General features: G+C 48.4%; 1 protein-coding gene across 1 annotated transcript in view; it reads left to right on the forward strand.

Annotated features, from left to right (window-relative positions):
- The window catches only part of LOC119978154, a 512,568-nt gene that overhangs the window by 477,011 nt on the left and 12,653 nt on the right, over positions 1-22,904 (forward strand). Inside the window, exons 162-165 of the mRNA XM_038819593.1 lie at positions 1,445-1,571; positions 11,890-12,080; positions 13,807-13,897; positions 21,421-21,538. Of these exons, the coding sequence (XP_038675521.1) occupies positions 1,445-1,571; positions 11,890-12,080; positions 13,807-13,897; positions 21,421-21,538 (527 nt within the window). The remainder of the gene's footprint in view (positions 1-1,444; positions 1,572-11,889; positions 12,081-13,806; positions 13,898-21,420; positions 21,539-22,904) is intronic.

A 22,904-nucleotide genomic window follows, 5' to 3' on the forward strand; every position in this document is an offset into this window, starting at 1 on the left:
TAGTTACTGCCTGCCAATTTGAAAAGGACCTATTAATCCCTACTCTTTGTTTCCTCTCTGCCAACCAGTTTTCTAGCCACCTCAATACATTTCCCCCATTCCCACGTGCTTTAATTTTGCACAATAATCTCTTATGGGGAACTTTGACAAACGGCTTCCAATCAAACAGTTCTTTTCAATACAAAATGTTTATTCCACTTTCATTTCACAAGGATTGTTATGTTTATAGTTTCTAGTCTTGAATATACATACTTCCTGCTTTTGATACTTCCAAACTTGACTATTCCAAAATTACCCCTCATCTATTACCCTCTACAAACTTGAGTTCATGCAAAATTCACCCACAAATCCTGTTCATCATCATCATCTTTTGCTCACTGAACAACATTGGCTCTAGGTCGCCAAAAACTACATTTTAACATTCTTATTCCTTATCTTCAAATCCCTCATGCCTTTGCCTTGTCTATCTCTATAACTTCCTCTAGCCCTAAAATCTCCAAACGTTAGAAGCCAGAAAATGAAAATATTGTCAAAAGTGCTTCATTAACAGTGAGTCAAAAGGAAGATGGAGGAGTGTCACCATCCAAATAATTATTTAAAATCTAGACTATTAAAGCCAATATTTTGGGGGAAATTTATGGAGATGACTGGGGTCTTCATCTGCTAGTTGGTGAGAGACACACATTGCCTCCTTTTGAGAAAGGCCTGCCTTATTATGAGCCTCTCAGACAATTAAAAGGCCATGGGATCAGGACCATGGGAGCGGAAGTCCCTCCGGCCTAGAGCTGTTGGTCAATCAGAAGCTAGCAGCCCTTTTGCCCAGTAGTACCACTGGGGAGCCGGTTACTGCTACTGGAACAACATGCACAGGAGGTGATCACAGAGCAGGCCAGAGTTATGTGATGAGGGGAGGGGTTCAATAAGGGAGGGGTAGTGGAGAGGGAGTTGTAGCATAGTCAGCAGCAAGGGCAAGAGTGGCATGGCTCTCAGTGGATCGAGTCTCTGCTCTGTGTCTTTTCTCTTGATCAGAAACTGAGTGCCTTCGAAGGAAGGACTCCCTCCCCCCTGCACTGACACTGTGCCCCCCCCCCCCTCCACCCCAGAGACCACACTGGTTTGCATATCATGATATTTGCATGGCAACAGGCCTGCTCATCACTGTGTTCTACCAACAACAGCAGGAAGAACCCTTAATTGGACATTAGTTATCAGGGCCTTACTTAGCGGCGGGGTGGGAAAGTTGATCATGGACCTTCCTGGCACAGACTTAATCTGGGTGGAAGGTGGTGGGGTTAATTTTTTCTTGCTGTTTTCCTCCACTAGCTCCGCTTTGATAATGATGATAACAGATGAAAGGTCAGCATTTATAGTATAAAGGTTAAGAAACAAAAAAGATGTAATCAATCATAAAGTGAAATTTAAACTGCAATATTCAACTTTTTAGCCCTGAAACATTCTCAAATGAAACTTGCACAGACTTCTACCGTGCAGTTGGACATGCCAACCTTAACATTGTGCCTCGAGGATCTCGAAGAAGGAAGAATCTATTGGAAAATGCTAAAAAATGCCTGGTAAGCACAAACTCCAATTCAGTAATAGGATCTGTATTTAATGAAATGAACATTGACATTGGGGGTATATGTTTTTTGTACATCTTGTGGCTGTAGCACATCCCTACTTGTCTACTATGCAAGAAAGATTAGATTATCCACTGTCAACTTGTGTTCCTTGCTTGTAAATGTTTGTAGTATAATACTGTGAAGTGTTTCTCAGTTAGCGTCACCAGTAATACAATTCCACATCTGATTATTTTGTAGGGATTTAAATACTTACTGGTTTAAAATGAATAATTATGTGTGGAATTTCTAGTTAATGGCTTACATTTTGGAATTGTGATGTCAATAATTGACCTATTTATAAAACGATTATTGGTGATGTTACTATTGAAAATTCCAGGTCATCATTTGCTTATATGTGAAGTAGGTAGGTTTCTAGTTAGTCTGTAACTGACAAATTAACTTACTTTTCCTGGCACTTAGAAAACATGCAATTAATCTTCATTGTAAAAAAAAAAGTAATGTTTGCAACAAGTGGCACATTCAAACCGGGATAGTTGTGGCATTCAAATTAAAAGGTTATTGTGCTGGCGCAAGACAACACTCTGGAGGCTTCCAGTGGTTACGAAGATAGGTATGCATACAGGCATAGAATGTTCTAGGATGGGTCTTAGTTGCCCAAGCCTGCTCCCAGGGCCCCCTGCTAACTCGCTATTGGCGGGGGTGGGGGGGGGGGGGGGGGGGTCACACGTTTCCGCGCGATTGGCCCCAAGCAGGCCACATACCATACATCACTGAATAGATTAAATACATGGTAAGAACATCAGGGAAGAGAGAGGTCATCAAAAGTCAGTCTGTCCAGGGACATGCAAGGGCTCACAGACTCCTTAGTTCCCGCACTGGCTCAACAGCCTCCACGGTAGTCATATTGTCAGCGGCAGTCGACAGTTCAGCAGGATCCGCCGCCTCTGTGGTCTCTCCAGCTCCCATCTGCTCAGCTGGCTGGGCTTATTCGGGAGTTCTCGGCTCCCTCTGCCCAGGAACATTCACAGGAGTGTCGATCACACTAGTGGGTCCTGACTGTTCTTGAGTGCGGGTCACTGCCCCCCAGCTCCTCAAATGATCACTATGATTTTTGATGGTCCTACCATTCACATTCACCACATATGACATGGACCCAGACTGGGACACAATCCGCTCGGCCAATGTTTCGAACCAAATCCAAGTCCCCGAACCGGCAAGACCTCTCGCTCTTCTGTGTGGTACGTTTCTTTGGATGGTCTTTTTTCTCTTCTTTTTTATAAATTGAGAGAACCCAATTATTTTTTTTCCAATTAATGGACAATTTAGCGCGGCCAATCCACCTAACATGCACATTTTTGGGTTAGAACATAGAACATAGAACAGTACAGCACAGAACAGGCCCTTCAGCCCTCGATGTTGTGCCGAGCAATGATCACCCTACTCAAATCCACGTATCCACCCTTTACCCGTAACCCAACAACTCCCCCCCTTAACCTTGCTATTAGGACACTATGGGCAATTTAGCATGGCCAATCCACCTAACCTGCACATCTTTGGACTGTGGGAGGAAACCGGAGCACCCGGAGGAAACCCACGCACACACGGGGAGGACGTGCAGACTCCACACAGACAGTGACCCAGCCGGGAATCGAACCTGGGACCCTGGAGCTGTGAAGCATTGATGCTAACCACCATGCTACCATGCTGTCCATGTGGGGGTGAAACCCACGCAGACACGGGGAGAATGTGCAAACTCCACACGGTCAGTGACCCCAGGGCTGGGATTCGAACCTGGGTCCTCAGTGACGTAGGCTACAGTGCTAACCACTGCGCTACGTGTTGCCCCTCTTTGGAAGGTCTGGCGTGCCTCCACCCTCACCGCCAAAGTAGGAAATACCAAATCCACATGAGTTCTAAGGCAATGGCCCATCAGCAACTCAGCTGGTGTGACATCCATGGTGGTGTGGGAGGGGTACTGCAGGGGGACAGTCAGATTAACTTCCCCATTTTAATCACCCCCTTGCTGACCCCTCAATCCTCCTTTAAAAAAATCGATAAACGGCTTCCACGTTTGGGTGAACCCCTCTGGCGATCCTCGCAGAGCGAATATGACCTTCTCAAGCCTCAGGAATCCTACTAGGTCGCTCACGCACACAGGCCAAAACATTGGCCTCTCTCACCCCCTGGGCTCCGGGTCATTCAACATCCCAAATATCACCAGCTCTGAACGCAGCGCCACCCCAACACCCAATACCTCGGACACCACGTCCGAGAACCCGTGCCAGAACTCCCTCAGTCTTGGACACGCCCACAACATGTGGAGATGAATTGTGGGCCCCCCCCCCGAACACGGTTGCACAGTGTGCAGCACAATGGCACAGTGGTTAGCACAGTTGCTTCACAGCTCCAGGGTTGGCTTGGGTCACTGTCTGTGCGGAGTCTGCACGTTCTTCCCATGTCTGCGTCGCTTTCCTCCGGGTGCTCCGGGTTCCTCCCATAGTCCTAAGACATGCAGGTTAGGTGAATTGGCCATGATAAATTGCCCTTCGTGTCCAAAAAAGGTTCTTGAGTTACGGGGATAGGGTGGAGCCATGGGCTTAAGTGGGGTGCTCATTCCAAGGGCAGGTGCAGACTCGATGGACCAAATGTCATCCTTCTGTACTGTAAATTCTATTAAATCTTATGAAACACCATCCAAACCTATCTTCTACTCCCGCAAAGAACCTACTCATCCTCACCTCCGTCATGTGGGCTCCATGCAACACCTGAAACTGAATGAAGCTTAACCTCACGCACGACGAGTTCACCCTCCACAAGGCCTCCATCCACATCCCAGATCCCACGTCCCCTCCCAGCTCCTCCTCCCATTTACGCTTAATAACCCCACCAGTGCTCCCTCCCACTCCATTAATTCTTTGTAAATATCCGACACCTTCCTCTCCCCTATTTCATCTTTTGGCAGCAACTTGTCCTGCAATCCCAGAGGTGGCGGCCCAGGAAAGGACTCTTTCCTCACGAAATTCCGAACCAGCAGGTACCTAAAGCCATTCTCGCTGGGCAACTCGTACACTTGCTCGAAGTTGTCCAACCCGGCGAATTTGCCCTCTATAAACAAGTCCACAAAGTGCTCAATCCCCACCTGCCATCACCCCCTAAACCTTGCATCCAGCCCCACCGGTGCAAACCTATCATTGTCGCAGATCGATACGCACACCACGGCACCAAATGCTGTCTCCGCTGCCCGTACATGTTTATGGTCGACACCACCATTGGGCTTACAGAGGGCTTGGCTGACAAGAATGGCAAGGCACCAACAACAAAACCCTTAGACTCGTACCCCTACATGCCGCCTAATAATAAATTATCATATTCGGCTATGCCAGAACCCCGTATCAGCGCCCCATCCCTTCTCCTTTTCAAAAAGGCCCACCACACCCGTGGGGTCTGCCCACTCACAGAAACCCAGAGATCAGCCCATTGACCTTCCTAAAGAACAACCTGGGGACAAAGTTCTGAAACGCAAACAGAAACCTAGGCAGCACTGTTATTTTCACTGTCTGCACCCACCCTGCGACAGAGGCAACTCATCCCATCTCTTAAAATTCGCCTTAATCTGTCCCACCAGTCGAGCTAAATTCAATTTATGCGACTGTGTCCAGCTCCGCATCACCTGGATACCCAAGCACCTGAAACTCACCCTGCATTAATTGGGAACACCTTATTATAACTTTTTTTAAAAATGTATTTATTACAAACATGTATCGAAACAGATTACAACACATAAACATCCTGGGTAACATACTTCCCAGCAATCAACTATATAGGCTGTACAGACTTCTCCCCTCTTTCAACACCACCACCCCCCCCACCACCCCCCCCCCCCCCCCCCCCCCCCCCCATGAGCAGCTCCTTAAACACAGTCACAAACATCCCCCACTTTTCTCAAACCCCTCTGTGGAGGCTCTTACACATATTTTATTTTCTCCAACCGCAGGAAGTCGCACAGCTCACCCAACCAAGCCGTTAACCCCGGTAACGATGCCGACCACCATTCCAGTCAAATTCATCGCCGTGCAATCCGAGGCGAAGGCCACGACATCGGCCTTCCTCCTCCATGAGCTCCAGCTTCTCTGAAACCCCAAATATCGCCATCGAAGGATCCGGATCCACCTCCTCCTCCACTATCCTGGCTAAGACCACGAACACTCCCGCCCAGAATCTTCCCAGTTTTTCGCAACCCCAAAGCATGTGTGCATGATTCTCTGGTCCCCACTCATACCTCTCACACTCATCTGCTACCCCCTGAAAGACCCCTCTCAATCTCATCCGAGTCATATGCACCCTATGCACCACCTTAAACTGCATCAGGCTCATCCTTCAACAGGAGGAGGTCCCATTTACTCTATCCAGTGTCTCACTCCATGCTCCCCAAATGATCTCCCCTCCCAATTCCGCTTCCCATTTCTCCTTGATCTTCATCACCCGCGCGCCGCCCTGCCCTCCCAGCCACTTGTATATATCCCCAATTCTTCTCTCCCTTCCACATCCGGAAGCAGCAGTCCCTCCAGCGGGGTGTATCCTGGTAACCTGGGGAATCCCTTGAGACGTTTCGCGCAAAGTACCTAACCTGCAGATACCTGAGCTCACTCCCCCTCGGCAGCTCTACCCTCTCCCTTAGCTCCTCAAGACTAGTGAACCCTTCCTCCAAATCCCTCACCTTGACCAGCCCCACCACCCTCCACCACCTGTATCCACTATCCATCCCCCCCGGCTCAAACCCATGATGCTCGCACAGCAGCATTAACACCGACATTCCTTCCACCCTAAAATGCCTCCATAACTGATTCCATGGGCTGTATTCTCTGCTCCCTGACGCCGAAATCGCAATCGGCGACGGGGCGGAGAATCTGTTTTGGCGCTGAAATCGGGAGCAGCGCCGGATTTTAAATTTTAAATTGGCATACTCACGGAGTGCGCTGCGCCGAGTATCCACCGCCTCAGGCCCACCCCGCGATGCTCCGTTGCCGTCCGGCCAAATTCCCGTCGGAGTGGCTTACTTGTGCTCACACCGTCCGGGATGCTCACGTGGCAGCTGCGGCTCAGTCCGGGGCCGCCACAGTTGGGGGAGGGCCAATCAGCAGGCAGGGGGGGCTACATTTGGGGCTGGGGGCGATGTGGGCAGGCGGTCCGGGATGCACGAGCAGCTGATGTGGGACACTACTTTGCTGGTCCAGGTCCACGTGCTGAGTCCGCCATGGAGGACGACGCGCACGCTGCAGGCTGCCGCCGTGCACATGCGCGGCCTCTGACCCAGAAGTGCTGGGGACCGTATCGGCAGCTAGAGCTGCCAGCTCAATGACGGCTCCCTACTATCCTACAGCAAAACAGGGAATCTGTGGCCTTTTGACGCCGGTTTTCCTGGAGTAAAAGACCACAGGCACAATTCTCCGAAACAGAGAGAAACAGCCGACGCCGCAGTGAAACCCGGAGTGTTTCACTCCGGCGTCGGAGGCCGCTCCTCGCCCCCTATTCCCCCACCCCCCGGGGGGGGGGGGGGGGGGGGGGGCTAAGAGCGGCGGTGCGCGAATCTCGGGCGCCGGGCCTTGACGCTTGCATCAAAGCGGCGTGCCGAGAATGACGCGGCCGGCGGCGCCTAAGTGACGTCAAACGCGCATGCGCAGGTTGGCCGGCTCCAACCCGCGCATGCGCGGTTGCCGTCTTCCCTTCCGCTGCCCCACAAGACATGGCGGCTTGATCTTGCAGGGCGGCGGAGGGTAAAGAGTGCGTCTCTTAGAGACGCCGGCCCGACGATCAGTGGGAACCGATCGCGGGCCAGTCACCTCCTGAGCACACCCGTGGTGCTCGATCCTCCCTCCGCCCCCCACAGATCCCACACTTACTTGTCGCGCGATGTTCACGCCGGCAGTGACCAGGTGTGGTTGACGCCGGCGTGAACCGGTCGGGTTCGTCAGGCCGCTCGGCCCATCCGGTCCGGAGAATCGCCGGTCACCGTGAAAACGGCGAGCGGCGATTCTCCGAGCGGCGTCACACAAAACGCGACGTGCCATTTTGGGAGGTTGGGAGAATCGCGGGGAGTGCCAGGGCGGGGTGTCGTGATTCGCCCGGCCCTCCTGCGATTCTCCCACCCGGCGTGGGGAGCGGAGAATCGCACCCCACAGTTTTCATGATGACATGGGGACTTAGTCCCAAACATGGAGAATCCAGCCCCATATCTTAACCGTGGATTGCACCACCAGGTCGGGCTCCCTGAATAACTTCTCAGAGTCATTTGCAATGCTGCCGTCACCATAGTCCTCAAACTGGACCCCTTACAACATTCCTCCTTCATCTTAAGCCACTCTACCCCTTCTCCTTCCCACCATCGGCGCATCTTATCCACAATTGCCGCCAAATAATAATGAAGCAGATTCGGCAATACCGACCACCCCACCCCGTTGCCTCTGCCTCTGTAGCACCTTCCCCGCCCATACAAGTCCGAAATGATCGTGTCCAATTTCCAAAAAATGGCCTTTGATATAAAGATCGGGTGAGCTTTAAAAATAAACAAGAACCTCAGCAGAATATTAATTTTCAACACTTGGACCCTCCCCGCCAACGTCAACTGCTGTGTATCCCAACCCCTGAAAATCCCCCCTGGCTTCCTCCACCAGCTTCGTTAAGTTCCACTTATGGAGCCCCGTCCATTCCCTCGCTACCTGAATCCCCAAATAACTTAATCTATCCCTCACTGTCGTAAATGGCATCCCCGCTAAATTAGCCCGCTGTCCCAGCATATTCACCGAGGAAACCTCACTTTACCCTACATTCAATTTGTACCCCGAGAAACCACCAAACCTCCCTGCAAGCCCATAATCCTTTGTGAACTCATATTATTTGCTCTCACACTCGCCCTTGGTGCCACATACAGCAACCCCACCCATGCCACAAATCTCGGCCCAAAAAGTCAAACAAGTACCGCCACTCCATCCGATCAAATGCCTTCTCCGGGTCATGGACACCACCACCCCCGAAACCAGAGCCCCTGACGGATTCATCACCACATTCAACAGTTGTCTTGTATTACTCAAAAGCTGCCTGCCCTTCACGAAGCCTGTTTGATCTCCTGCACCACGTCCTGGACACAATCCTCCATCCTCCCCGCCAACAACTTAGCCAATACTTTCACATTGAATCTGGCGCTGTTGGTAGAGCAGATGAAGGGGAATGGTAAGAGATGGGACATGCTCCGGGTGTGGTGTTCCGGTACTTACAGGTACGGGATTATGTTCGGAAGCAGGTGCCTTCCTTTCCCAACGTGCTGCCCCCGGGGCTGCAGGACAAGATGGTGTTGCAAACAGGAGTTGGCAAGGGTAGGGTGTTGGAGGTTTCTAACGAATTAATGGACTGGGAAAGAACCCCAGTAGGAGAAGTTAAGTGGAAGTGGGAGGAAGAGCTGAGGAGGGAGGTGGAGACTGGGTTATGGGAGGAGGCTTTGAGAAGAGCGAACGCATCCTCTTTGTGTGCTCGGCTTGGTCTCATTCAATTGCAATTGCTTCTTGGGGTGTATATGAGGGTGGCCAGAATGAGCAGGTTCTTAGATCGCGTGGCGAGTAGGTGTGGCGGTCCGCGGGGAGGCCCGCAAACTATGTCCACCTGTTTCGTGCTTGCCCGAAGCTGAAGAGATTCTGGCAGGGGTTCGCTGACATTATGTCCAAGACGGTGAAGGTTGCCCCGAGTCCAGAAGTGGCAACTTTCTCTGTTTCGAAAGATCCGTGAGTCCAGGCGACAAGAGAGGCCGTGTCTTGGCCTTTGCCTCCCTGGTAGCCCAGAGACAGATTTTATTGGAATGGTGGGACTCTGGGCCTCTGATACCGGGTGCTTGGGTGAGTGACCTGGCAGAGTTCCTCAGGCTGGAGAAGATAAAGTTTACCTTGAGAGGCTCTGTGGAGAGGTTGCCCAGAGATGGCAGCCATTTATCGGCTTCTTCGAAAATAGTTAATCTGTTGATATTTATCTGTTTTGATTTACATTTGCTTGCTTTTTTTATGGTTGTGTTTGATGTGTATATATAGAATGTTTAAAAAAAAAGATGTCAGCAGTGGGGGGCGGGGGGGGGGGGGGGTGGAATCGAAGGGGAGTTACAGGGGTTAAAAACGGTGGAGCAGGGTAGATGGAGGGGTAAGGAGGGTTGGCGGTGGGGTGGTATTTATTTGGTATGAGATTTCCTGTTTGTTCTCTTTTTGATTTTGGTTGTGATTCATATATATATACCTTAATAAAACTATAGTTTTTAAAAGACTGACTGAATAGGTTCTTGTTTCTCAAGAAAAGAGAAGGCAGAAGAGTAACCTTTTTTATAATAAATTTAGAGGACCCAATTCTTTTTTTCCAATTAAGGGGTAATTTAGCATGGCCAATTAACCTACCCTGCCGATCTTTGGGTTGTGGGGGTGAAACCCACACAAACACTGGAGAATGTGCATACTCCACACGGACAGTGATCCAGAGCCAGGATCGAACCTGGGACCTCGGTGCCATGAGGCAGCAATGCTAACCACTGCGCCAGACAGAAGAGTAACCTAATAGAACTCTTTGCAATTATGAAAGAGGTTATAGGTTAGATCAAGAGAAAATGTTTCCCACTTGTGGAGTACCCAAAACTAGAAGTCACAACATAATATTATCGAATTGAGAATTCAGGAAAAACTTCTTCGTCAACAAGTGGTAAGAATGTGGAACACAAGGATTAATTGAGGCAGATACCCTTAGGTGCATTTAAGGAAAAGCACACAACTAAGAAAGAAGGGTATACAGATACACTTAGATAAATCGAGTGGAAAGAGCTCTTACATAAGTATCTGCATAAACAATGTTTGCCAAATAGGATGTTTCTGTGCAGGGGATGAGAAGAATTTTCACAAAAGTGGGGGCAGAACAGGTTGTTGGGTGTGTGGAGGATCAGAATCCTGACCAAAACCTGCCTCAAACCAGCCTACTTCTTGCATTAATTAAGGCAGGATGGTGGGTGGGCTGGGAGGTGGGGTGGGAGGATGCTGTCTGGTATTTAAGTACACTAATAATGCTATGAGTCTCATTGTTACCTAGCTCAGTAAGAAGTCTTACAACACCAGGTTAAAGTCCAACAGGTTTGTTTCGAATCACTAGCTTTTGGAGCACTGCTCCTTCCTCGGGTGAAGGAAGGAGCAATGAGGAAAGAGCAGTGCTCCGAAAGCTAGTGATTCGAAACAAACCTGTTGGACTTTAACCCGGAGTTGTAAGACTTCTTACTGTGCTCACCCCAGTCCAACGCCGGCATCTCCGCATCATGTTACCAAGCTGTTCAACTTTATAACTATGGAGGATCAGGTTTCCCAACCTTTGGCAAACCTGGCACCTAAATCCAGACAAGAACTGCAGATTCTAAGAGCTGAATACCTTGCACCTACTACTTGAGTCCAGCGTGACTGTCTGGGCACCCCGTGCCACTTAACCCTGTGGCCCATCACACAAGGTCTTGACCTTCCAATCCCCTTCCCATTCCCAGGCCTCTGATCATCTTCCTCGGCCTCCAATTCCTTCAGTCTTGCCCTCAGGTCTGCAATTTCCAACACCCGCCGACTTTGTAACCCCCCACACACCCTTTCTCCCGTTGCTCCCTTGTGGCCTCCAAACCTCTACCTAGATTGTCAACCTCCACGACCCATGTTCCCGGACCCTTGGAATTCCTGATTGAGATCACCCCTCCTACCCGTCCTCCAATCACTGGACTGACCTTGTCCCATGGCCTCGACTGACCTGTTCCAATCATACAGGAAGTCAAGCCTGTCAACATGCTGGGTTATAGGCAGGGAACCGATTGGAGACATCATGCTGTACAGTTATAACTTCACAGTCTGTGGGAGAATCCTGATTTACAGATTCCTTCCATCTTTCCAAGCTCCTTTCTGCCATGCCTCCCCAACTTGATTCTGACAGGTCAGCTAAGTTAAACTCCAGGTCTATTTCGCTCTGCCAAAAGGTAGGAAGGTGGGCGGCATTCTTGCCTGGATGCAGCTGCCAGGTTTGCAAAGTTTGGGGAACCTGACGCTGTATTCTGAAAGTCGAATAGATGGATAAGAATGAGACTCATTGTGTTATTACTGTACTTAAATACTAAACACCGGGCCCCTTCCCAGCAACCCACCTTATCTGCCGAGGAAATTATGAATAGCACAGGAAAATCAAAGCAGACTTTGAGATTAAAGAAAAGGAACATAAACTAAAAATACTGCTCACTTACTCATCATTTTACACTTCTTATTATTTTTAGAAACTTTCCAATAAAAATCTGTCAAAGCGTGATGTGACAATATTGAATAACTTGATCTGCGACTATGAAGGAGACATCACAAATGCTGATATTTCTATATTAGAGGCATTGAAAGATTGCACTGATTTTACACCCAAGCAACAGAATGGTATTAACTTCCTGCTGAACAATAAAGGCCTCCTCCCATTTGGGTAAGTTTCCCATTTATTTCACATGGCAGGTGACACTAATAGAAACAACCTAAATATGTGTTCTCACTCAGCTTCATGTTTTCTGTATCATTAAAATTTCAAAGTAATTTATGCACTGAACATGAATGGTCCAATAAACACTGATGGTACAAAGAAGTGGGAATTTAGTGTTAATTTTTATTATGATTATAAATTAATGCACTAAGTGGGATAGATTGTATATAATATAGGCTTTATTCAAGTTAATTGCCATTGTATTATGAGGATTGTGACATTTTAGTATAACATGCAATAAGTTCCTTTGTATCATATTAAAATAAGTGGGCGTAATTCTCCGAACCACCGCAGGGTCGGAGAATCGCCCAGGGCCGGTGTAAATCCCGCCCCCGCCGTGGCCGGAATTCTCCGCCACCCGGGAATCGGCGGGGCGGGAATCGCGCCCCACCAGTTGGCGGGCCCCCCGCAGCAATTCTCCAGCCCGCGATGGACCGAAGTCCCGCCGCTGTCAGGCCTCTCCCGCCAACGTGGTTTAAACCACCTCTGTGCTGGCGGGAGCAGGCGGCGCGAGTGGGCCCCGGGGTCTTGGGGGAGGGCGCGGGGTGATTGGACCCCAGGGGGTGCCCCCACGGTGGCCTGACCCGCGATCGGGGCCCACTGATCGGCGGGCGGGTCTGTGCCGTGGGGGCACTCTTTTTCTTCCGCCGCCGCCACGGCCTCCACCGTGGCGGAGACGGAAGAGACCCCCTCCACCGCGCATGCGCCGGTGGTGACGTCAGCAGCCGCTGACGCTCCGGCGCATGCGCGGACTGACGTCGACCGGCTAAGGCCTTTCGGCTAGCCCTGACGCCGGGCGGTGTGGCGCCAAAGGCTGTTGGTGCCAGTCGGCGGAGCGGGAGCCACTCCGGCGCGGGCCTAGCCCCTAAAGGTGCGGAGAATTCTGCACATTTGGGGAGGCCCGACGCCGGAGTGGTTGGCGCCACTCCACTACGCCAGGACTCCCCGCCCCGCCGGGTAGGGGAGAATTTCGCCCATGTGTCTGTAACAGTGTAATGCAACATGGTGGCACAATAGTTCGCACTACTGCCTCAGAACGCCAGGGACCCAAGTTCAATTCTAGCCTTGGGTGACTGTGTGGCATTTGCACATTCCCCCTGTGTCTGCATGGGTTTCCTCCAAGGGCTCCGGTTTCCTCCCACAGTCTAAAGACGTGCAGGTTAGATGGATTGGCAATGCTAAATTACCCCTTAGTGTTCAAAGACATGCAGATTAGTTGGATTAGCCATGCTAAATTGCTCCTTAGTGTCCAAAGATGTGCATGTTAGGTGGGATTACGGGGATATGGTGGGGGAAAGTGGGGCAAAATGATTGCATTATATTTGCGACATAGTCTGCACACCACATTTAAAACGTGCCACCTATATTCCAGTAAATATAGTTAATTACAGGAGAAAATATTTTAATTTTAGCTCAAAGTATATGACTTGAATTTGAAATTTAAGTGAAATGTTACAATGTACTTTCAGACCATTGGTGGAGACTTGATGGGCTGAATGGCCTCCTTTTGTACTGTTGGGATACTATGGAACAGGAACATGAATATCTAAGTTTAATACAGTTTTGTTCTATTGTGCCTATATTCTTTAAATAAACTATAATGTTGTATTAATTGCAAACACTCTATCTTAATTGTACGGTAACTTACACATTTTTAAATATTTCTCTTCAGTGATCCCTCCACATGGACAAAATCCACACTGAGAAAGTTGGATACACTTGTGTTTGCTGTGAACAGAAGTACATGGAATAAAGTCAACACGGTATAAAACCATGAAAAAGCTTTGAAATTCTATTAAATGGATTAACACTTATATTATAATATCTGACAATTGTGCTTGCTGGCACCAATGTGCTCAGCCCTAGTATAAATAAGATCTAGCTTCTGGTATTTTAATGAGCTGATTTACAATATGTTGGTGTGCTGGAATCCGGACATTTTTTTAGAAAACATTTGATTGAAGCATTTGCCATTTTAACACTCTTATCAACTGAGCGGTCGGACATACGCAACAGCCTCACAGTACCATACCCAACCAGCCCCACTCTCCCCCCCCCCCCCCCCCCACCTCCTGTACCCATATATTTAATTCCCTACCCGTATTCTTCACTGTCATGCCCCCCTATCTTCCCCCCCCACCCCAACTCCTATTCGCCACCCTTTTCTGCTGATGGTCAGTTTGCCTTAAAGAAGTTGATGAATGGCTGCCACCTCCGAATGAACCCCTGTATTGAACCCCATTAAGGCGAACTTAATCTTCTCTAGTCTGAGAAACTCTGCCATATCACTGACCCACACTCCTGACTTTGGAGGCTCTGAGTCCCTCCATCCCAGCAAAATCCGTCTCCGGGCCACCAGGGAGGCAAAGGCCAAAACGTCCCCCCCCCCCCTCCCCCCCCTCCCCCGGTTGCCTGGATCTTCCTACACTCCAAATATTGCCACCTCTGGACTCGGAGTCACCCTCCCTTCCAAGACCTCTGACATGACATCTGAGATTCCCTGCCAAAATCCCCTCAGCTTCGGACACACCCAAAACATATGAACATGATTTGCCGGACATCCCCCGCACCGCCCATACCTGTCCTCCACCTCCTCAAAAAACCTACTCATCCGGGCCACAGTCATATGCGCCCTGTGGACCACCTTAAACTCGAACAGGCTAGGCCTGGCACATGACGAGGATGAATTGACTCTCCTCGGGGGCCTTTTCCCATAGTCCGACTTACAAATCCTCCCCCCCTCCCACTTCCTCTTCACCTTCCCAATTGGGACCCCTTCCCACTCCATCAGTTCCTTATATATTTCCGAGACCCTCCTCTCCCCAACCCCTGTTTTTGACATCACCTTATCCTGTAGTCCCATTAGGGGGAGGAGAGGAAAGCCTGGAACCTGCCTACGGACAAATCCCGTACTTGCAGGTACCAAAATCTGTTCCCACCCGGCAACTCCTCCTCCAGGCTTGGGAAACCCTGCTCAATGAAGGGATCCCCAATACTCTCAATCCCTGCCCGCTGCCACCTCCTAAATCCTCTGCCAAGCCCCCCTGGAGCAAACCGGTGGTTATCACAGATCAGTGACAACACCGACACCCCCTCCAGTCTCATGTGCTGCGTCCATTGCCCCCCCCCCCCCACACTCAGAGCTGCCACTACCACTGGGCTTGTGGCGTACCGAGCTGGCGAGAACGGCTGAGGTGCTGTTAACAGAGCCTCCAGACTCGTGCCCTTACAAGATGCTGCCTCCACTCGCTCCCACACCGAATCCTCCCCCACTTCCTAACCATCGATATATTAGCCGCCTAATAATAATTAGTAAAGTTTAGAAGGGCCAAGCCATCCTCCCTGTGCACCCGTTCCAGAAGGACCTTCTTCACCCTTGGGGCCTTCCCAGCCAATATAAAACCCAAGATCGCCGCGTTCATCAAACTCAAAAATGCCTTGGGGATGATGACTGGAAGACACTGAAATACGAACAGCAATCTCGGGAGGACTGTCATTTTCACAGTCTGTACCCTCCCCGCCAGTGACAGCCAGAGCACATCCCACCTGCAGAAGTCCCCTTTCATTTGCTCAATCACCCTGCCCAAATTTAATTTATGGAGCTGACCCCAGTCCCTTGCCACCTGAATCCCCAGGTACCTAAAACTCCTTCCCACCACTTTGAACAGAATCTCCCTCCGTCTCTCTCCTGCCCCCTTGTCTGGATCGCGAAGACCTCACTCTTGCTTATGTCTGATTTGCATCCTGAGAACCGACCAAATTCCTCCAATATCCCCATAATTCCTGCAATTCCCTTCAACGGGTCTGTTATGTAAAGAAGCAAATCGTCTGCATAGAGCGAGACCCTATGCTCCACACCCCCTCTCACTATCCCCCGCCAAATGTTCGATGACCTAAGCGCCATTGCCAAAGGCTCAATGGCCAGGGCAAACATTAGTGGGGAGAGTGGATACTCCTGCCTTGTGCCCCTGCACAGACTAAAATACTCTGATCAAACCCAGTTTGTCCTTACATTCGCCACCGGTGCCTGATAAAGCAGCCAGATCTTGTTTACGAATCCCTGCCCGAACCCAAACCTTTCCAGGACATCCATAGGTATTTCCATTCTACCCAATCAAAGTCTTTTTCTGCATCCATGGCCGCCTCAACCTCGCGCCCCTCCGCTGGCATCTTTATCATGTTTAGGAGCCGTCTAATATTGGACATCTGGTAACGTCCCTTCACAAATCCGGTCTGGTCCTCCCCTATTAACTCCCGGGACACAACCTCTCTGCGCTTGGCCAAGATCTTTGCCAGCAATTTTGCATCTACATTTAAAAGGGAGATCGGCCTATACGACCCACAACTCTCCAGATACTTATCCCGCTTCAAAATAAGGGAAATCGATGCCTGCGATAATGTTGGGGGGAGCACTCCCAACTCCTTAGACTCATTTAAAGCCTTCACCAGGGGTGGCCCAGCAACCCGGAAAACTTTTATAGAACTCAACCGTATATCCATCAGGTCCCGGGGCCTTACCCGATTGCATTGCCCCCAACCCATCTATAACCTCCCCAAGCCCAATTGGGGCTCCCAAGCCTTCCACCAACTCCTCCTCGATACTCAAACTCCAGCCCCACCCCGAGAATCGCTTCATTCCCTCCTCCCCGGCTGGGGGTTCTGATTTATATAATCTACTGTAAAATTCCCAAAATACATCGTTCACCCCCGCCCGGTCCACCACCACCTTCCTTCCCCCCCCCCCCCCCCCCCCCCCCCCGTATCTTTTACTTTCCCAATCTCTCTCGCCACATCCTGCTTCCTCAGCTGATGCGCCAGCATCCTGCTGGCTTTTTCCCCATATTCATAGACCGCCCTCTTTACCCTCCTCAGCTGTGCCTCGCACCTCTGCCTTACCTATGGACAGGAGCCCAAATTCCAGTTGTAGTCTCTAACGCTCCTTCAGAGGTCCATCATCCGGAGACTCCGCATACCTCCTGTCCACCTGTAAAATTTCGCCTTACAGCCTGTCCAGCTCCGCCCATTCACCCTTCTCCTTATGGGCCCAAATTGAAATGAGCTCCCCCTAATGACCGCCTTCAGTGCCTCCCTCTGGAATCTGCATTAACCACACTCTAGTTATTTGCCTTCCTGATGATTTGCCAACCAGAGTCCTGGGTGTCTCACTTCATTGCACAGCCTGCTAACATTTACTTGATTATTATTTATATTGTGCTTCTCTTCATTGCTGGATTCTCTGGTTCTCCAGCTGCATGTTTCTCAGCACCATGCCATAAACTGCCAGCAGGTTTCTCTGCCAATGGGTAATCCCATTGGAGCCACCCCACACCGCCGGGAAACATGCAGGCGGGGGCGTAATGCCAGTGGGACCAGAGAATTCCCGGCCCCAGCCAACGGCCGTAGAATTTCGACGTATGTCTGTGCCTAGTGTAAGATTTATGGTTTTGAGGTATTAAACCCTTCCAATTAAAATAAACTCTTACAGTCCAAATTTTTAATTTATAACACCAGGGTCCTCATTATAGTCTGAATTTTTCATTTCTAGCACTAGAGTCCTCAACTGTACTTGACCTACAAGGTACAAATAACTAGTATTTATGAACCAAGTCAAATTTATTTAGCAAGATTTTATATATTCTTAACAACAAGCAATAAAGACAATTCAGATGTTTTCATCTCTCAAGATCCAAGGAAATCTTGGTGTTGTCAGCACAGGCGATGTCTCCCTTCTTTGTCTTTGAAGTGATTGCACTTTTTTGGAGATAGTCTAAATTCACTCCTCATATTGGCTACAGGCTGTAAATCATCTCATGTCAATCACCTTTGCAATAACCCCTGCCTTATGTGTCATAAACTCCAGAAGTTTACAGTCTGTCACAAATGTACATTTCCTTCCAGATTCAGAGATGCCATAAATGGTCGCATTCTCTTGTTAATATATCTTATCCCAGGCCCCACACTAAAACTATTAAAATCAACAGTTAAGACCACTTCTTATCATAATATCAGAGAATAAAGGTTTCCTCCCTGCAACAGATCCATTAATGTAATGCATGGTTTGTTTTGTCCTAAGTTCAGGCTGCTTAAGTAATTTCTTCAAACTGATTTGAAAACAAATACCTAATCATATTTTGGCTATTAAGACAGCTTCAGCTTGTGAAACAATAAACAATTTTTTTTTTCACAAACGTCTGTTTCCCCAGCTATCTTGACTGTTAAATCTCCAACAATAAGTCCCAAGTGAACCACTTAATTTTAAAATTTTAAACTGCTTCTAGAATAAAATCCATAGATATTGCAGTTTCTAGGGTGGTATGGTGGCGCAGTGTTTAGCACTGCTGCCTACGGGGCTGAGGAGCCAGGTTCGAATCCCGGCCCTGGGTCACTGTCCGTGTGGAGTTTGCACACTCTCCCTGTGTCTGCGTGGGTCTCACCCCCATCCCACAACTCAAAAGATGTGCAGAGTAGGTGGATTAGCCATGCTAAATTGCCCCTCAATTGTAAAAAAATTATTGGGTACTCTAAATTTTTTTTTAAAATTGCAGTTTATAAAATTAGTATAATTATCAAAATCTTGCACTAGGACTAATGTAGTAATTGTATCAGGACCAGAAGGAAAATGAGGATATAGTTATTATCTGCTAATTCCTATGCTCATTAGGCAAAAAGGGAGTCACTTTAGTCTGATGACTAATAGCGATTCCAGTGTAAATATTTTCCACTTTTCTCATGACAGTCATCAGATGCTAGTTACATTAATGAGCACAGCCCAAAACTTGAGTTTTCCACAAATCTATTGATATTTTAGCTTTATCCCTATTTGTTGTCACGTTATTGCACTAGACAAATGGGCAGTGTAAATTGCTGATAGAGGTGTCTGCTCTTTAGCACAGGCTAAGAATCTCTATGGTCCACATTTTGGCAGAGATGGAAGATAGATAGAACAGTACAGCACAGAACAGGCCCTTCGGCCCTCGATGTTGTGCCGAGCAATGATCACCCTACTCAAACCCACGTATCCACCCTATACCCGTAACCCAACAACCCCCCACCCCTTAACCTTACTTTTTAGGACACTACGGGCAATTTAGCATGGCCAATCCACCTAACCCGCACATCTTTGGACTGTGGGAGGAAACCGGAGCACCCGGAGGAAACCCACGCACACACGGGGAGGACGTGCAGACTCCGCACAGACAGTGTCCCAGCCGGGAATCGAACCTGGGACCCTGGAGCTGTGAAGCATTTATGCTAACTACCATGCTACCGTGCTGCCCAAAGGGCTAATGCAAAATGTCACTGGATCCCCAAATCTGGAAGTCTTCCCATGTATGTGGCACCATTTTCACCGGGGGCTGAAGTAGAGAGGAATGGGTGCAGGAGACAGGTGTACTTCACACATCTATGTTTCATGGAGGCAAAACGGCATTTAAAAGTGCAGTTGCCTTGACTCAGAAACAATTTTCATCACCCAGATCTCTGAAACATGACTTGCGGCTTTACAAATTTGAGGAAAACGTTAAATCAACTGGGATTATATGGAGAGGTCAAGTGCCCCCTTTGGAGAGGTCCAGTTGTCTTTTGGGATTGTTAATATTTGTTTTTAATGAGAAATTAAATATTAGAAGGGACTTAAATGTACTGAGTGGAACTTTTCAATTGGAGTTTTTTCTCAATAGTGGAGTCTGCATGGAAGAAATTAAGGTCCATGTGGTCTGGGTAGAGGAACATTGGTTTTAATAGATGGTATGAGGATCCATGGATGAATAGGTTGGCATGGAGTATATGAGGGATCATGGGGGTAAGAAGTGGCACGAGTTGCCATTGATGAGACATGGAAAGTGTGTGGTAAGTTGAGGAGGAGTGAGGCCTAGAGGCCCTTTTTATGATAACTCAAGTCGCCATCCCAGAGCATTTAACGAGCCCATCAGCACTTGACTGCCTCTAAACTGTTTATTGGGGGTGGTGAGCCCGACTTCAGTTCGCACCTACAGCCCCAGACAAAATCATCCATTTAGGCAGGTTTCTCCCAAGTTGGGTTTGGGAGTTGGACAATTTCCTGAACCTGCACACCCAACTCGGGAGAGAACCTGCAGGCCTCTATGCAGGATATAAGAAATAATGGAAGTACAAGCCATTTTATTGTTGGGATATTACACAGAACAGGTCCAGAATGGTAAAGGCAGGAAATCATGGTGGAGGAGAACCACCTTGGAGCTGCTTGCTTCCCCTTTACTTTTCAAAGTCTGGTGTCAACTCTATTTGTGCCACAAAATGAGATTTCTCCAGCACTTCCAGCCAAATTACAGTGACAGGGCAAAAGCTTCCATTGCAGTGAAACACCAGGCAGTGGCTGGCGGGACCCAGGTAATTGTCCCACCACAGGATGTCATTTTCGAAGGCTTGGGACCGTACATGAGGAGACAATCTAGATTCCGAATCCAAAATCAACAAAATTTACTCTCTCAACTGTTCTTAACTTCAAGATCAAAATGTACAACTGTGTTGCCATTTCTGGTTGGAAGGATTCTTGCAGGTTTAATCACTTGACCTTCTTATCACATTACTTCTGACATGATAATTTACTTGTTATTGTATCTCGCTCACAAATTAGGATTCCTTGTGGGGTTGACAACTCTGAACTGGTAACCTCAGCCAAAGTTTTTTTGAACTACAATTTTGAGAATGCAGGAAAGAAGGAGAGTACAACATTTGTGGTGTGTGCCGTGCGCATGATTACCTCCATTTGTTCCTCCTTGCCCACCTCCAAAACCCATCCTCCTCCACCCCACCACCAGCTCTCTATGATGCTCGATCCCTTCACTGTCAGAAAAAGCTCAGGATTTAGCTGGGTCCAGACACCACTGATCTTCATACCAGGGACTTTCTTGAATCCAAGCAATCTCTGTTGGCGCTGCTGGGACTGCAGGAGCAGCCAGCCAGTCCATTTCCGCAGTAGCTGTTGAGGATGGGACTTCCTCCCACTGAGGGCTGCAAGTCCAACCCGCTGTCTGTTTCAGTCTTTATGTCTCTGTTAGCGTGTTATCACTTGTTTAAAAACGGTCCGTTCAGAACCGATGGTATTTCCTGGGGAAGTGGAGCGGGGTTTGTGGACAAATCATACTCCCCCTGTAAAATTTAGCGAATGGATAGGCATTAAGGGAAATTTTAGACATTTTAAAAACATTTTAGGTGCTCTGATAAACATAAACTTTATTGACGTATTTAAAGATTTTTCTGAAAGCCGCAATTTTCTATTGTTATAATGGTGTCTTTCCCACCACAGGATGTCATTTTAGAAGGCTTGAGACCGTACATGAGGAGACAATCGAGATTCCGAATCCAAAATCAACGAAATTTACTTTCTCAGCTGTTCTTAACTTCAAGATCAAAACGTGCAACTGGTACGTAATCATGTAGTGTTGCCATTTCTGGTTGGAAGTATTCTTGCAGGTTTAATCACTTGATCTTCTTATCGTGTCACTTCTGACACGATAATTTACTTGTTGTATCTCATTCGCAAATTTGGATTCCTTGTGGGGTTGACAACTCTGAACTGGTAGCCTCAGCAAAAGTTGATCTGCTCTTGGACTTACACGCCAAAACCAACAATTACAGACTGACCTGAACAAAATGGAGAGGTTGCACTAATAATAATAATCTTTATTGTCACAAGTAGGCTTACATTAATACTGCAATGAAGTTACTGTGAAAAGCCCCTAGTTGCCACACTATGGCGCCTGTTCAGGTACACAGAGGGAGAATTCAGAATGTCCAAATCACCTAACAAGCACATCTTTCGGGACTTGTGAGAGGAAACCAGAGCACCCAGAAGAAATCCACGCAGGCACAGGGAGAACATGCAGACTCTGCACAGACAGTGACCCAAGTCAGGAATCGAACCTGGGACCCTGGCACTGTGAAGCAACAGTGCTAATCACTGTGCTACTGTGCCGCCCTAAGGGCAGCGAGCTTGGGTTTGGCATGCTACATATAGGGCACATTGTCCTACACTCACACATCAACATTTCTAAATAGTCACTGGACTCTAATTCAATAAAAGAGAATTTTTATGGAATTGTAGAAATTACAGCATAGGGAGGAGACCACATTTCCACCAGATGATTATACTGTGTCTTCTCCATTTCTGCCACTCCTGCAATAAAGCCGCATTCCCCCTTTTATAAATATTTCCCTATTCACTTTTAAATTATGTTTATTTCAATAATCATGAAGCATTCAGTGGTTTATTCTTTCTCTTCTTCCACCTCTAATACAGGGGCTGGTTTAGCACAGGGCAAAATCGCTAGCTTTTTAAGCAGACCAAGGCAGGCCAGCAGCATGGTTCAATTCCCGTACCAGCCTCCCCGAACAGGCACCGGAATGTGGCGACTAGGGGCTTTTCACAGTAACTTCATTTGAAGCCTACTTGTGACAATAAGCCATTTTCATTTCATTTCATTTTTGTTTCCATAGCTAATAATTCCTGGAACAGGTTGCTAGTCTGTCACCAAAGGCTTATAACTTCAGCGGCATCACTCTGCATGCTGATCAGGAGTCTCCCCTACTCTTGCCACTAGCCATCAGCATGTTTGGAAGGATTTTGCAGGTTGACACTCAATGTGCTTGACCATGTTATGAACATAGCTTCCTTGGCCATGAGATCCTGGGGTAGGAGTCAAAACTGGAGCTTATGGCTCAAAGTCAAGGACACAACCCACAGCACCACAGTACCTTCCCATTCAGTGGTTTAATACTTCTCAATTCAAG

Source organism: Scyliorhinus canicula, chromosome 15 (assembly GCF_902713615.1).
Source record: "Scyliorhinus canicula chromosome 15, sScyCan1.1, whole genome shotgun sequence".
Lineage (NCBI taxonomy): Eukaryota > Metazoa > Chordata > Chondrichthyes > Carcharhiniformes > Scyliorhinidae > Scyliorhinus > Scyliorhinus canicula.